The sequence below is a fragment of the Apus apus genome, chromosome 5, assembly GCF_020740795.1.
Source record: "Apus apus isolate bApuApu2 chromosome 5, bApuApu2.pri.cur, whole genome shotgun sequence".
Taxonomy (NCBI): domain Eukaryota; kingdom Metazoa; phylum Chordata; class Aves; order Apodiformes; family Apodidae; genus Apus; species Apus apus.
Window position 1 is genome coordinate 55162722 of NC_067286.1, and position 15606 is coordinate 55178327.

A 15606-nucleotide genomic window follows, 5' to 3' on the forward strand; every position below is an offset into this window, starting at 1 on the left:
CAGGATTTGTGATCATGATGTGAAACCTTCCTTTGACTATTACTTTGCTTAACTGCACCCAAGGGTGCCATTCAGATCCCACAGCCATCTCTTCCCTCGAACACTTCCCTGCTTCTCAGTGCTTTAGGATACCAGTGACAGTTCTTAAGATTTTTTATGCATCTGGTTTCTCCCAGGGAGGCCTAATCTGGCATTAAGCAGAAGAGGGAGGGTGCTTGGACCTTCAGCATTTCCACACTGAAGTCCCCTCCCTGTGATTTGGCTCTGCTAAGCATTTACACAGCAAACATAAAGCAAGTGTTTCTGCACACTCCCAGCAGACTGCACCCATTTAGGAAGCTTTAGACAGAGGTGTTGGCAGACGGATTGTTCTTGGGAAGCGAGACCAGAATGTCATCCAAAATGCACAACATTTTGTGGCAAAGATCTCTGCTAGAAGTGACCAACACGTTCTGGTGAGCTCTACACCCATCACCCCAGCTTCAGGACCTGGTGTAATGCCTCTGTGAAAACGAAATAGGCAGAGAAGCTTCTTGTTCCCTGCTTAACTCAATTCCTCACTTGTGATACTAGACTGGTAGCCTCCAGGGAGACGAAAGTGCACTGTCAGAAGAACATTTCACACTGAGTCTTGAATTTCTGCATTTCTTAAATTTCTCCTGAGGGCTTAGGAGGACTCTTGAGGTAACCAGCATCAGAAGCCTTAAGGGACTAAGAAGATTAAAAAAGGGCTGTGGTGAAGAACTTGGGCAGGAATTCTGCTCAGCCAGACTTGAGGCAAAAAGCAAAAAAAAAAAAAAAAAGAATAATGTATTCATACTGAGCAATTAATTTATTTTTCTAGAAACATTCTCCTGCTTAAATTATAACCAAGTCCTGGCACTGCTGAGTGCTATGATTTAATACCCCCATAATTAAAGACTTTGTTGTCATCCAAAGTCCTCACTGTGCAGAGAAAAATCAGCTCAAGAGCAGTAGAAATGTTTTTTACAAGTCAAAGACTGATTAGCATGAGTACTTGTGAGGCAGCTTCCGGCACACAGTCCTCAAACCTCCTGTCAGCTATCACCCCTATCCCCAGGGCAGAGTTTGGGTGCACCTGCCCCAGCCTGCTGGCCTTGCCCACATAGGTTTGGTCAAGCAAGGATCAGTGGGTTCCAAAATACTAATTTAGGCCTTCTCCATTAACATAATCTGGAGTAAGGTGGGCAAGACAAATCGCGAAGTAACTCAGGAGCACTTGGGCAGGCTATGAGGGTTGACAGATGCTTACCCAGGACATGCTAGAGAAGATGTTGGTGCTGTTCTAGGTACTGTGAACTCTCCACTGCTCAAACACTGGAGCATGAGGGGAGCTTTAAAAAATCCCATTTATTAGTCACTGCACCATTCACACACCAATACTTGAAACGTTCCTAAGTATTTCTTTGGGACTACTGCTTTGACAACAAGTCAAAAGCCTTTATTGTTTTATCACACTTAAAATGCCTGAATAGAGCCTGCAGAGTCCTTATGACGATTCAGGCATATGGAAATAGTAATAGAAATAATTTATAAATTAATTAATAGGGCCAGTGACTTGATGAAATGACAACTCTAACACAAACCGAGGGCACAAAACTTCAACACTGTATTCCATCACAAAGACTTCTATTGCTCCTCAAAATGCATTTATGGGCAAAAACACACACCTTTTTTGTAGCATTCAGGTAGGGACCTTCAAAGTATCTTGCAGTTTATGTAAAACATCCATGTGAACAAAGTGAATTTACCATGAAACTAAAGCAAGTGTCAGTTGCAGACTGTTTTCACATGTCAAGACAGACGACTATGAACTTTAAAACCTCCCTCTTCTGCTTTATTGACAGGTAAATTGTTCAAAAATGTTCTCACAATTCAATAATTACAAAGACTTAGACTTACATTAAAAAAGTAAAAACCAGAAAACCCCCAAAGCAGTAGTGTCCAGCTCTAACTGAGCCCCTTTATCAAGAATCTGAGAAAAAGAGCAAGAACTGTCGAACACTTAACGCAACAGGATTAAATGTTGACTAGAACTCTCAGTTCAAACTAAAGATAAGTGCACGTCCTATACAGTGTTTCAGAAAAGAACATTAGCCATTGGTATATCATTAGCCCATTTAAACCAAATTTTAAATAAGTGACATCCAACTGTCATAAAATTGGCACAGAAGGCACACTAGTGTGACAATGACAAACTGGATATGCCAGCCACTGAATTAATTACAAGCCTTTAATGAAACATGGTCACAAATCTTTGATTACTAAACGTATAATACATGGAAGCATGAGATTAAATATACACGCAAAACATCACCACTGCACGTGGGCCATAGCAAAATATACAGGAGTGTGTTGTGCATTTTTCTACATGATCAATACTTGATTAATAATCATGGGGTCTTCATGCAGGTGAGGATACAATTAATGAGAAAAGCAGCACCCCCAGTTACACATCCTTCATGTTCCACTTTGGTAACCAATAAAACAGACTGATGTTGTAGTGTGATAAAGTCCCCTTAGATCAAGCAGACTTCGAGGGCAATGCGTCCACAAGAAGGCTTGTTAGCTAAACCACGTAGTGTGTCCTTACACCAAAAAACCCAGGAGAAACAAACTCCTCAGAAGGAAATAGACAGGAACTAGGAATAATTTTTTTTTTTTTTTTCACAGCAGTAATTACCAATATTTTAAAAGCCCTGACTAATGACTGATTGGTGAGGACTAAAAAGCAGGGTGTGGGTAAAAGATAACTGGCAGTAGTCCTATGTACAAGACTAAAAAGTTGGTAGAAAGATAGAAAGACAGTTACGCAGCTGTATATGTAATGGCTAAATTAATTAAAAGGCCACAAAACCATAACCGACTTTTATTCAACTTCCTGGTGATTCTATTGATGTTGGAAACGACCTACAGCTTCCTAGCATTCTCCTTAAGATTTAGGAAACAAACAGTTACAGGAAAAAGGGAAAAGTGTATTCATTTGAGGATGTAACTAGACCTGCTCGCGTTTCCTACGTAGAGGTCCAAATTGTGTCTAAAAGGATTTCCTGCTAATGAGACATTACATCATTCTATAGAAAAATAATATTCCTGATATTGTAGCAACATTATCAGTATCTCTCTCTATTTCTTTTTCAGCAAAAGAATAAGACTATTTACCGGTGGCCTTAAATGCTCCTATGCAATCAAACTGTGTCACAGCTGTGCAGAAAGGAATCAACCATAACTGAGCAGTGAACAATTCTGCATAAAAAGCTCAATTGCTATTTAGCAAAGAATTCTCTTCATTTCAATAGTCTGTATCTACAATTTGGATATATAATTATTCTTGTACAACACTAGAGATTCAGTGTCAGTCTTGGCACTAAGCATCTGAGACAGCTCTGCCCTGCTCTTGAATACTCCATGGAGTAGTAGATGATTAAAGCCAGAATGGTGAGAGCGGTAGTGTTATGCATCACAGGTTGACTGGTCCAGTCCATCTAGTGTAAGCTGATTCCTATGAGGAGAGTTGGGACTCGGGGGACCACTTGGGTTTGAGCTGTTGGATGGAGTAGAATGTTTGGTGGAGTCCGAGTCAGGCTGTCAACAAGAAACATTAAAAACAGAAATTACTTAAAATAAATTCTTTACACTCAAAAGCACTCAAAAACTAGGGTGAGCAATACCTACACAGCAGTGTGTATTAGATTAATTTAATAGCTAAACATTCATGCAGATAATTCCGTTATGGTTGGACTTGATCTTAAAGATCTTTTCCAACCAGAACAATTCTGTGATTATTGTCAATATGCTGTAGTGCACTCCTCAAGGTGACATTCTGACCTAACAGGAATGATGGCAAAGTATGTGAAAACTGCTAAACCCCAGGCTGCTCTCCTTTACCACAGCAAAGCTTTTCTGACAAAGCCCACCTGTCTGTTCACTGTTGTTCTAGATTCACCAGCTCGTGTCTTTTAAGCAATTTTTAAAGCCCACGAGTAGATTTATCTGCCCATATAAACACGTAAATAATGACAGTCAAATCATCTTCAGTTTGGTGAGAAAGGAAGGAAACAAGCACATGAACTGTTTACAAAACAGCAACAGCAACAAGCGTGTGAAGTGCCTGACAAAAGAGTGAAGGTTGCCAAGTATCAGGCTGGAGATCTGGAAACAAAATATACTTACTGGAGACGCCCTACATCAATATCTAACAGTCTATCCACAGTTATTTCCCCAGTGTCAGATTGGTTGTTGGATATTTGCCTTCATGGACAGGTCTCAGTTCACCAGGATGGCTGGCAAGTTTCCCCGTATTTTGGTGAGTTACAACTCTGAGCACTGCACATGTTCACAGCTAATGAAATACTGCATGGGAGAAGCTGGTACCACTGCAGTAAGTTACTTTCAAGAAAGGGAATATATATTTAGCAAATAGACTGAAAGGTAACTTCCTTCAAGAATGCTGTTCACAAGGTTTTGCATGGATCAAACAATAATAAGATCATCTATAACAAGATTATCCTAACGTGATCCAGGTCATGCTGAGATAAAGCCAAAAGACATGGGAAAAATACTATAAAGCCAAACAGTGGCAAGAGAGCTTCTTTTTTCAAGTTTCAAGTTATTAGATTTTTTAATTTAAGCAGTTGTGAGAAATTTTAAGATCTACCAAAAAAGAAAGTGTTGTAAAAAACTTAAAATCCACCACTACTTATGACTACAAAGAGCAATAAATCATTAATCATGGATTGCAATGGAATTTAGGAAGGATACTGAAGAATAACCATTTGCCATCAGCACCTTGGAAAATTGAGACAGTCTCAGAAATACCTGTGTTTAGAGATCCCCATTTTCACAGGCTTTTAATGGCTTATTCAAGGTGACAAAGGAAGTCAGAGCATGGCTCTGGACCAATGCTTTAACTTGGGGTGACCCAAGGCAACCTGCAAAGGCCTGGCTTCAGGAAAACACCCTTCAAAATCCAGAACATTACATGGGTCTGTAGCCGGTTACCAAAAAACACTACAAAGTTGCAAAGATACTGATGTAGTTTGCCTCCCAGTCATAATTCCTAACATTTTCCTTGCACAGGCAATGCTTGAGCAAAGCTTGGAAGCAGCTACACCCATGACAAATCAAGGAAACACAAATTATACGTTTTCTCTCCTTAGATTCAGGGCCAACAGGTTTGTACATCCAAGACATTTTCAGTTTGGTGACTACTGGCACATAGTTTTACTCTTGCTAAAAGCAGTTTTACATATTTTAAAATATTACTCCTTCTCAAGTTACATGACAAAAAGTCTTCCTTAAGGCAGCACAGAAAATTACTTAACTAGTCGTATTACTTTGGTATTCTATGCTAATAGCCTGGAGAACATTTTTGAGAGTTTTGAGGACATTTCATCGATTAGTCAAATTTCCCTTGCCTACAAAGCTTAAGCCAAGACATAATACTTCTTAAAATATCATGAAAAAGAAGATCTTTTCACAGCTTTGCTTTTGTGATGGCATATCTAACTTGCAGTTGTATATTAAAGGATGGAGAAAACATCTGTGGAAGAAAAACATCTCCATAAAGACCATGGTCTTTAGGAAGTATTTCCTTAGAAATTTAATTTATTGGAAAAAGGCAATACAGCCTCCACAGCAACAGGACATTGCTGGTCTCCACTGAACAAAAGCTACTTTACCTCTTTGTCAAACTCCTGGTCAGGGTCGGACATACTTCGGGAAGGCATGGCTCCTCCCACATCACTGCCACCTGCAGAGAAGGCAGGAAAAAAGGGCAGGATTACACCTCTTGCTGAACCCATAAATTACAGCTCAGAATGGACAAGCTTGCTCCAAAGCCTTACCTGATGAGGGCCATGAGATATAGGATTTGTTTCTCTGCTGCTGCTGCTGCTGCCGTGAGAGGTTGGCTGTAGATGGACAGGGTTTTTCATCCTGTGCAGCAGGCAGGACACTCTACAGTTGAAATGAAACACCTTGTTAGCCAGCAACAAAAGCTATCCAACTAGGAGTTGTTACTCATTAAAACTTTACTGTGCTTTAGAAGTTATTAGAGCAACCCAGTGTTGGTAGAAAAACTCTGAACTTACTTGACCACATCCACATATTTTCAGTAACAGACACAAACCCTGAGAAAGACAGAGAAAGAACTAAGCCCCATAGCAGCCACTGGAACCTGTCAGCTAGCAAACCCTCTATGAAGGGGCAGGGAGGGACTGCACCAACAGCTCTGCTTTCCTTCCTCCTCCTGCTGAAAGGACAAATTTATTACCCTCATCTGGGCTAGGTGAGAAGGACAAGAGAAAGCCTGAGTAGCAGCTATAAAATGGAGGGTACAGAACATAAAGGTGTACCTTTGCCCCTTCCCCTTGTGGATTTAACACTAAAACAGCTCATAAAATGTTGTGTTTGCTAAATACAAAATAAAAGTAAAGCTATAAAGCCCTGCAACTTACATGCTTTTAGTTACCTCCACAGCATCAGATTTTTTACCCCTTGCTGTTTGCTCTATAATCAGCGCAGTGCCACAAGCACACCATCCCAGCTCCTAACAGTTTGTAGCTACTCCTACCCTTGGCTAGGGAAGCAGAGGAGGTACAGGAAGAGGAAGAAAGCAGAGGGGAGCCTTGCAGTGAGGAATGGCCACTCTGGAGAAAGATTTCAGCAGAGTTAGGGCTTGTGTGATAGACGTGCTCAAAGCCTGCTGGAGGTGATAGCAGAGCAGAATGCTGAGAGGATGAGGGGGAAGGAAATTCATTCTGTTATTTTAAGAAGACAAACAAGAAAAAGGAAGGAGGAAAGACCGATTATTTACAAAACTACTAACAAGGTCCCAGCAGTGACATCTATTTCTTTCAGTGTCTCATTCGTAAGTCAGCTAGGATTATCCCCTTACACAGGATTCAGAAGCATTGCAAATCAGGAAGGTTCACCTTTCTCAAAATGATTAAATGAATAGTTTGGTAGAGAGAGAATACTTGAACCCCATACAGGTCATCTTCACAGTTTTTCTGAGCAAGAACAAATGCACATATATCTCCCTAGCTTTTAAATATATTTTACCAGTGGGAGGTCCATGAGAACCTGCATTCCATCTCCGGGTCCCATATGAGCCACATGGTTGAAATTCGTTGGGTTAGAAATCATCTTTGACCTTAGCTCAGGGTCTCTAAGCATTTCCCTAAAGGAACAGAGTGATTTTTATTATTAGCATTCCCAGTCTGTCCATGTCCATGGATATTAAGTTACATACCACGATTAAATTCTTACCGCCTTTGCTGTAACCGCTCTTCCTCAGGAACCTTAAATACAAATCTTCTTTTGCTCCTAGTTCGAAGCATTTGCTTCTTGCTATTGTCAGATGTTTCTGGTACACTGAGGGCAGCTCCTGCTGTAACATCACAGTGCAATTTCACATAAAGGTACATGCTGACCCAGACATATCCAGTACAAGTTTCATCTCAAGCAAAGGTAACATTGCTTAAAAATACCCTATGAGCTTTGTATCATTTTCCCACTTCTCCCCTTGTTCAGAACTCACCTGCAAACTTGTTTTTGAAATATATTAGTCGGGGTGGCTCGCAGTTAAGGAGATTCAGTGTGCCATCCATGTTTAATGGTCTGATCTGTTTTGAGGAAGGAGGCAGAGAATTAACTGAAGCCTAGCATACACTGTGAAGAAACATCTCATTTGCAACGAACCCCGTGAAGTTCTATATTCAAAGAAAACTACTCACCCTTCGCAGGCCAATAGTCTGGACCCATTCCATAGTGTTAACATCAAACACATCGACACCATATTCACTATACACTGTTACGTACGAAGAATTGCAACCTGCATAGATTAAAAACATACAGAAAACACTAATGTGGCTTCAGTAGTCCAGAACTGACATTTTTGAGCAAAAATCAATAGTTACAAGTTTTACACTCTGTGCAAGATACATTTTAAAACACTTTTTCCCAGTCCCTTTTTCAAACAGATATTTTTGTGATAATAGATTTGCTAACAACAACTGCCAGCATCATGGGGAGATTTAAGTTTGACCCTGTCAGTATTTAAAACTTCAAATTATGATTTCAAGAAATTGCAGGGTGTCATCTGAAGTTTTCAGATGCATAGAAATTTGTTACTTGGTAGGAACTGAGCAGCTAGCTTTTCTACAGATGCAGATTACTTCATTTCGGAAGCAGAAAACTATATATACATCTGCTGTGTGCAGGGGAAGAGAGGGCCACCATCTGTGAGGTGGGTCATGAAGTCATGATGCAGATCTGTTCTCAGTTTCCTTCCTCTTTTGCTAACAATTATCTAGCTTTGGATGTTCATGTATGCGTTGCTTTCATCAGGTTGACAGAAAAATGTCACAATGCTCAAAGCCCACAACCCATTTTCTCAACTCAACTTTTGTTTTTAAAGCTTAAAAGGCATCAGCAGACAAGTTTATTTTAGGTCAAACAAAAAGCAGAGATCACTAGAGCTCCATATCAACATCCTTCTGCTCATATAACAACTGTGTCCTGATGCAAAGAGCAGCTACTAGAAATTTATGGAATTTAAAAGAGAAAAGAGCTGCTTCAATTAACAAAAGGAAAATAACCCAGTAGGACACTAAACACATCACAGAATCTTCTCAGAAGAACTGAGGTAAGGTTGTGGTGCTATTTTTAAAATTAATTCACAGAAAGTTCTGGGCCACTATCATAAATGTGTATGCCAGGAGTGGTTTATGGTCAAGTATTTATTCTATGGGGTTATGGTTAGCTTGGATGTCCAAATCAAGGATACCACTGAGCATCAGACAGAAACATCAACTGCTTCTGCCTGGCCAGCTGGTAGCCAAGGTCAGCCCTGCCCAGTCAGAGCTGATAAGCTTGCTCTGATCTCAACTGGTTCCCAGTGAAATACATCAATGTCTGCACTGGGCTTGCCCACACTACAGCTTTGAGACCTGCTGGCTCTGAGTCTTTGTCCCGTGCCACACTCAAGCTAAGCAGCCCCCCAACACCCACGCTGACTCAGCATAGAACCAACACATTAGGCTGGTTGAACCACAAGCTAGACAGGCCACTCAAGAGAACAGAGCTGACTGTTGTGATGCAGACCTCGGCTTCTCCTAGCATGAGGGGACTGAATGCCCTAAAGACAAATTCTCCATCATATCCTAAAACTTCTCTGCAACATGGTCCTTTGCCACAGCAGAAACTGCAACAGAGGGAGAACTATTTCCACTTGGATGATCTCCTGATGGGATAGTTAAAAAAAGCCACCATCACCAGTGACAGACACCAGGACTGAGGAGGGAGGATGAGGCTAATGGAAAGGAAAGTAATCCAGTTTTCTTTGGCAGCAAAGTTGCTCTTTCTACAAAAACAGCCCTAGGCCAAAACCACTCAGGACTGCACATATAAGAATGCCATAAAATAGTTTACAGTAAGCACAGCTTCTAATAGTAACAGACAAAACAATTAACTAGTTTGCTGAATTGCAAAAAACCTGTAAAGCTGATAAGGGAAAAGGAAACATTAGCTTTGGCTAATAGCATTTTAAAGTAAATTTGCAAATACATTGTTTCCTTAGGCCTTTGCTTCAGACTTCTGTACAAAACTAGGTCAGAATAAAGCAAGCAAACTATTTCAATTCAAGACAATTAAAATTAAACAAACTGCTATTAGAGCCTGGCCTGACCAAGCCAACTGCTCAGTGTACTATTTAAACAGAAAGCAATCTCTTGCTTTCAATCATACAAAACACTTAATTGCTATTTGAGCTTCAAACAGAAATTCTGGTTTTAAAATGGACTGCCTTTTGAGTACCAAGTACTGAGAAACATTCTGCATGTGTCTCTATCCTAATTAGCTGACAAACCAGTGTGCCTGAAAAGAGCAGAGGAGTTGAAAAATTACCTGCCTAGATTATTTTTGGAAATTCTCCCCCTAAAAACTTTCCCAACAGGGAAAAAAACGCAAAACATTTCTGTCAAAAGCAAATTTTTACCTCTTATTTTGTTATCTTTATGAACCCTTAGGGTTGCAATTACATTTTACCTTCAACTTCCTATTGAACTTTTGAGTACAGGTCACAGAAGACATCCTACAGACAACTAGACATTCACATGCTCTAGGAGAGCAAAAACCTTTACAGAATTTCACAGACCAGTAGTCTTGTACTGTCCTGCGTTCGGGACTACCCTCCGCTCCATAAAAGTTAGTTCACATTGCATTATTTATTCTTCTGTGTCCTGTAACAAGCCAGGATGCTTCTTCTCTTGCAGCATCCAGGACCTCAGCCCAGCAGATAGCCAAGTCCAAAACTCCCACCAGGAAGAACCGTGTATCCTGTTAACTCATCAAAACTTAAACTGCAGATACTGAAAGACAAACTGAAGCAATATAGAATACAATGCTGATCATTTTTAGACAAGTAAAGCAGCAACAGGGATATGGCAACAGAAAAACATATACATACTACAGGCAACAGGAGTTGCAGGCCACATAAGTTCCTGCATGCGTGACCTTCGACCTTGCGAATCGACGTATACTCCCATATGGCTGAAGCAAAGCAGGTATTCCTCATTACTGAGCTCCACAGCACAAAGGGCGTCAAAAGACTGCTGTGAGAGGAAGATAAGCGAGGGGTCATTAGGATTTACCAGGTTTATAGATTGTCCATCTCCCTGGATGGTCAACAGAGAGAACCCAGACTGGTAGCCAACACAGAGCTTGTCCTTGAACACTGCCATCCACTGTACAGTTCCTGGAGCCTGGATTTCACTGAATTTTTTGTGGAAAGGTTTAGTTCTGTGAATTTCGTAGCAAAAAACCTGTCGCTTGACAGCCACAAACAAACAAGTCGAAGAACTCTTCTTTAGTGTTCCTGTCGTAATCAACTGGCAGCCTTTAGTTTCTGCAAGCTTAATGTCAAAGTTTCCTTCTGACCCATCCAGAGAGGCCCAGGGGTAAAGGTGAACATGATGGTTCCGACCACAGATGAGGATGATAATTTTCTCTTTGGGAGCAAGCTCTATCTGGTACACCTTCTTGCAGTCAGCAGCTCGGACTATCACTGCAAAGGAAACAAGAGCTGACGTAAGTTAAACAATAAAACCACCACACTGCAGTGTTAGATACTGATCTCTGAAAATGAATCTAAAGGCAGACACACACAGGTATAGCTGAACACTTATTACACATGCTCATTGCTCTTTTCTTAATTCTCAGAACAATGCAACAAAACATTCCTGCAACTCTTTCTAGGGATATAAAATCTTGCTTCAGCAACATTTTGAAGGGAAGGCTTTTAACCTCTAAGATAAATGGAGAAAAAAAATAAATATAATAATATCTGTACTATCTATACACTGCAAGGTGGTGTTTCTTCTGAAACTGGTCCCACCTTCAGGAAAAAACATCAGCACCTTCAGTAAATTATGGAGAGAGGACCAGAAGACCAGATTAGCAGAACACAAAGAGAAGAAATACAAAGGATTTAATGCTGTTTTTTTCTCCCTAGCTCAAACTTCTGCTTGCCATTTAATTTATTTGTCAAGAACTAAGTGATACTCTGACCAAAGACCTTTGATACAAGCAGCTGGCAGTTAATTAACACTGAAAACTGCAACTGCCATTAAATGAAAAAGAGATTAAGATTTATAAAAAATGCTATTAACACGCAGGAACCGGTCACAGAAAATTCATCCAAAACATGTTTTAACTTAAAACCAAAATCATTAACTTGTTTTCACATTTACATATGAGACAGTGATGCAGATAAGAATTCCTTTACGAAATGACCCTTCAAATTACATGTACAGTTTTCTTTTATAAAAGAAGCTGTCCTGGAATCTCTGGAATTACTTGCATCTAAATTATGTTTATATCTAAGTACTTAGAGAATGGTGAGCACTGGAACTTTACTCAAAGGAATGGTATTTGTTACTGCTAAAAAGAATTTCAAATATCTGCTGTCTTTGTGTATAAAGTAGTTTTTCCTGGAATTGGCCAATGGCTTATTCTAAGCAAGAGGAAGCAGTAACATTTTGTTCTTTGCCTTAAAACTACATCCCTGACTTTGTACTTAGATTTTGGTTTGAAAGTCAAATCTTTAAAAACCTGTATTCACTGCTGTGTTTTAAACTGAAATGCAAGTTTTAGCATGACTACACTCCAAATTTCAAACAGTCACAAACTAAATTGTATTGAAAAAATGAAATTAAAATTCTTCCATCAAGTTTAAATTTAAAGAAATATCTTCTTTGAAATTTGAATGACAATGACTACAAATAGTCAAAGGGATATCTCTGGAGTGTCCCAAGGAATTTTTTCCAAAGTTGGAAAATGGATGCAGGCACTTTTTCATTTTACAAATCTCTATCACTGACCTCAACATCCTCAACTCCCAGACAGCTAAAGACACCAGAAGAACCTAAGCTCAGAGATTATAAACACAGGAGAATAAAGCATTAGTTATTTTATAAGAAACAATTCTACCAGAGAGCCAAGGCTATTAGCTCTTATATCACACAAAGTATGGATTCAGAGTGTTGATTAAATTTAGAGTGCCTCAGGAGTTATAAGAAAGGATTATTTCATCACTAGGTATGTTTGGTGCTTTTAAAGTCAGAGAGAAAGAAATAACTACTACTTCCTATGTTAACTTGGAAAAGGATAAATATTGGTAATTAGTGCACTTTAAATCTGTGCTGCTGCTTAAGAATGTATTACTTCTACAATTTAACTCAACTGTTTTTTTCCTTTTTTGTTCATCAGTTTGTTCAAAATACAAATACCTTATTTTGGAAGCAGACTGCAAAGTAAATGAGACTTGTTCTTTGCTTTTCCATGTTTAAAATTTGATTTTGTTCAGCTTGACCCCCGATGATGCCCATGCTCATGTGCCAGCAATCCTTCTGCTCTTCACACTTTGGACACCACACCAAGGCATGTCTCCCATTGTTATTTGTGTTTGTGCTCAGAACATCAGGTTAAAAGGAAAAACACTTCCCTTAGGCTCTGACAGTGATGCCTAATAATTCACCCGTAGAGGGATAGGCCTGGGCTACCCAGTGACTACACAGCACACACTCTGCTGTGGTACCTGGAGCACACTGACTTTCTGGAATGGACATGGTAAGAGTCTTCAGAAATAACAGGCTAGATTGATTCTACTTTTCCCAAGGCAGAGGGCAGAGCGATTAAGAAGAGGAAGGAAAAAGCAGGTTCAGGACGAAGCAAGGGGTCAGGGAAATGCAGAGGTTAATGGAAAGGGGCAAGCAAGGCATTTATTTGCTTTGGCCATCATCAGCCTGAAACAGAATGTGAGTGGTTGTCAGATTTCTGGAAGAAATGACAATGATGCCTAGTGGCTTTAACAGAAAGTCTACAAACTCTTGTGCTGCTTGCACTGGTTGCCTATATTCTAATTCATGGCAGCTTAAGTCCTCTGATGGTGCAGGCTGGAACAAGTCTCCTATGTCACGTTTTTCTCATTCAAGTTCTATTTAGTAAGTGCCTGACAATTCACTGTGTGTCAACTGCCTCTGTGTGTGCTGGAGCATTTTGCTACCTGCTGTGGGAACACAGCTAAGGAGAAAATGTGTCAGAATATGCCCAGTAACCCATCCCTTTAATTTCAGCCAGTCAACTGAGTGTAATGATAATGACCAAATTAGTGTTTGTATCTCACATTCACTTCTCCTTCTCACCAAATCACTGAGTGCTTAATACTTACTGTGGAGAACTTACTATAAACGAAGGGCTCTTGTGGAACCTATATTATACCAGCACTAAAAGTGATGGAGTTCATTATTCTTTATGTAATTACCATATGCATTAAGGCCCCACTTACCATCACGGGTCACCTCTATCACATACAGTCCTTCTTCCGAACCAATTGCTATTCTATCTCGATCTAAACCAGGAAGGAAAAAAAAAACAACAAACAGGCTAATAAATTCAGTTATACTTAATTTTACCTTTAAAACAGATTGTTTGCTTTAAACAGCTGGAAAAAATTTCCAGACAAACAGACTTTCAACAGTAAATCAATTTTGGTTAAGTTCACATGGTCTGCCAAAGAATGCTATATAAGGTATTCCTAAAACAACTAAACAGGATTGTTTACTCCATATGGATAAAGAAATTTGAGTATCAATGCAAGATTAGCGATTTTCCCCCATTATTAAACTGCTATGAAGGAATTCAGCTGAGGAATTTATTTCAAGGTGTCAGTGCTCTTGTTACAGAAGCCCATCTAAAAGCTCCAACAACTCTCACACACTTAAAAAAGTTAAAACAAACATACCTACAATAGCAGCAGCTAAACTTGCTTTAATAAGAGGCAGTGTACTGTCATAGGCTTCTTGTGGAATATGCACAACCTGGTTTTTCAGCCTGTTTTTGTGCAGGATTGACTGCAACCCTTCTAGAATTCCAACCCACTTTCTCTTCTCATTCTCATTTTCTGTCAGGATCAGTAGAGAACAAGACTTCGAAGGCAAACCTAGGAGAGAAGCTGTCACCTTTTAACAGATAGAGAAAGTGAAATTAGTAAGAGTAGTAAAAGCCCTTTTTGTCACTATTACATAGTTCACAGAACTGTGAAAGTAAAATACACTTTTTCATAACAATGCAATGATGTACCCATGTGATATGCAATGGCAAAAATAGCCACAGTGCTCTGAAAAAATCTCACGTGCCTCAGTGGTTTTGCTTAAAAATACTCAGTCATGTTTAATCATCCTGAATCCTAAAATATGGGCAAGGAATGCTACATTCCTTTCCTAGTAATTGGAATTAATACAAACGAGCAAAAGGCATCTTCCTGATCTAAACAGAAATTTCAGTAGCATGCAATAATTTATCCTGATCCCTTTGCCCACCAGCTTCTAGTAACTTACTGAAAATGACACCCATGCTGTGTCAGATGCATTTAAATCCAATGGAACTGCTATGTTCTAGATTTTGATTTGGATACTTGATTTTCAAAATATTTGTCCTAGAGGGAAGAGTATGTCATATCTGCATTAAAAGCTCTGGAGGAAAACAGCCTTTGAGACCTAAGTAATGCATTCTCCCACTTCCCTAAGTGAAAAGAAAATCAGAATGGCTTCACTTAATTTTCAGGAAAATCTCAATGGAGAATGTATTCTCAATAGAAAAATAATCCAGTAACTTCTGTTGGCCAAAGTATGCATCTACTAATTCTTAATGTTAGCTCAGTGTCCTGGTTGAAGAGACCATAAAAATTGTGAGATCATGGGAACTATGTTTTCAGCCACCAACAAACAGGCCATCAGCCAGTATCAGCTCTCACAACAGATTTTTAGAATAACAAGAGTCTAACAAAAAAAAGGAGCAAAAGGTGCAAAAGTGCAAAACTGAAGGCTGTGATTATTAATACACAGAATAACACAACTTCAGCTTATATATCTTGGCAAGAAAATCACCATAAAAGATGGATGATGTGGTTATGTAACACAGACTTTCTGAAAGAGTGAATTAAGCAAGAATATTAATCTTAAAGAAAAAAACAACACAACACACAACTGGAGGTAAACTTGGGACAAGAGGACAGAACTCAGA

The 15606-nt window shown here is 39.5% G+C and overlaps 1 protein-coding gene across 7 annotated transcripts in view; it reads right to left on the reverse strand.

Annotated features, from left to right (window-relative positions):
• Positions 1 to 1833: 1833 nt before the first annotated feature.
• Positions 1834 to 15606, reverse strand: part of CDC42BPB (CDC42 binding protein kinase beta) — a 93224-nt gene continuing 79451 nt past the window's right edge. For 3 of the 7 annotated variants that reach the window (XM_051622416.1, XM_051622412.1, XM_051622418.1), the window contains 11 exons: positions 14327 to 14543; positions 13871 to 13933; positions 10493 to 11089; positions 7761 to 7858; positions 7565 to 7649; positions 7294 to 7414; positions 7087 to 7204; positions 6114 to 6152; positions 5868 to 5979; positions 5703 to 5773; positions 1834 to 3606 (listed from right to left, as the gene is read on the reverse strand). In XM_051622416.1, coding sequence (XP_051478376.1) covers positions 3475 to 3606; positions 5703 to 5773; positions 5868 to 5979; positions 6114 to 6152; positions 7087 to 7204; positions 7294 to 7414; positions 7565 to 7649; positions 7761 to 7858; positions 10493 to 11089; positions 13871 to 13933; positions 14327 to 14543 — 1653 coding nt within the window. In that variant the 3' untranslated portion in view covers positions 1834 to 3474. The remainder of the gene's footprint in view (positions 3607 to 5702; positions 5774 to 5867; positions 5980 to 6113; positions 6153 to 7086; positions 7205 to 7293; positions 7415 to 7564; positions 7650 to 7760; positions 7859 to 10492; positions 11090 to 13870; positions 13934 to 14326; positions 14544 to 15606) is intronic. The other 4 variants (XM_051622417.1, XM_051622415.1, XM_051622413.1 and 1 more) reach the window with 3 other exon arrangements.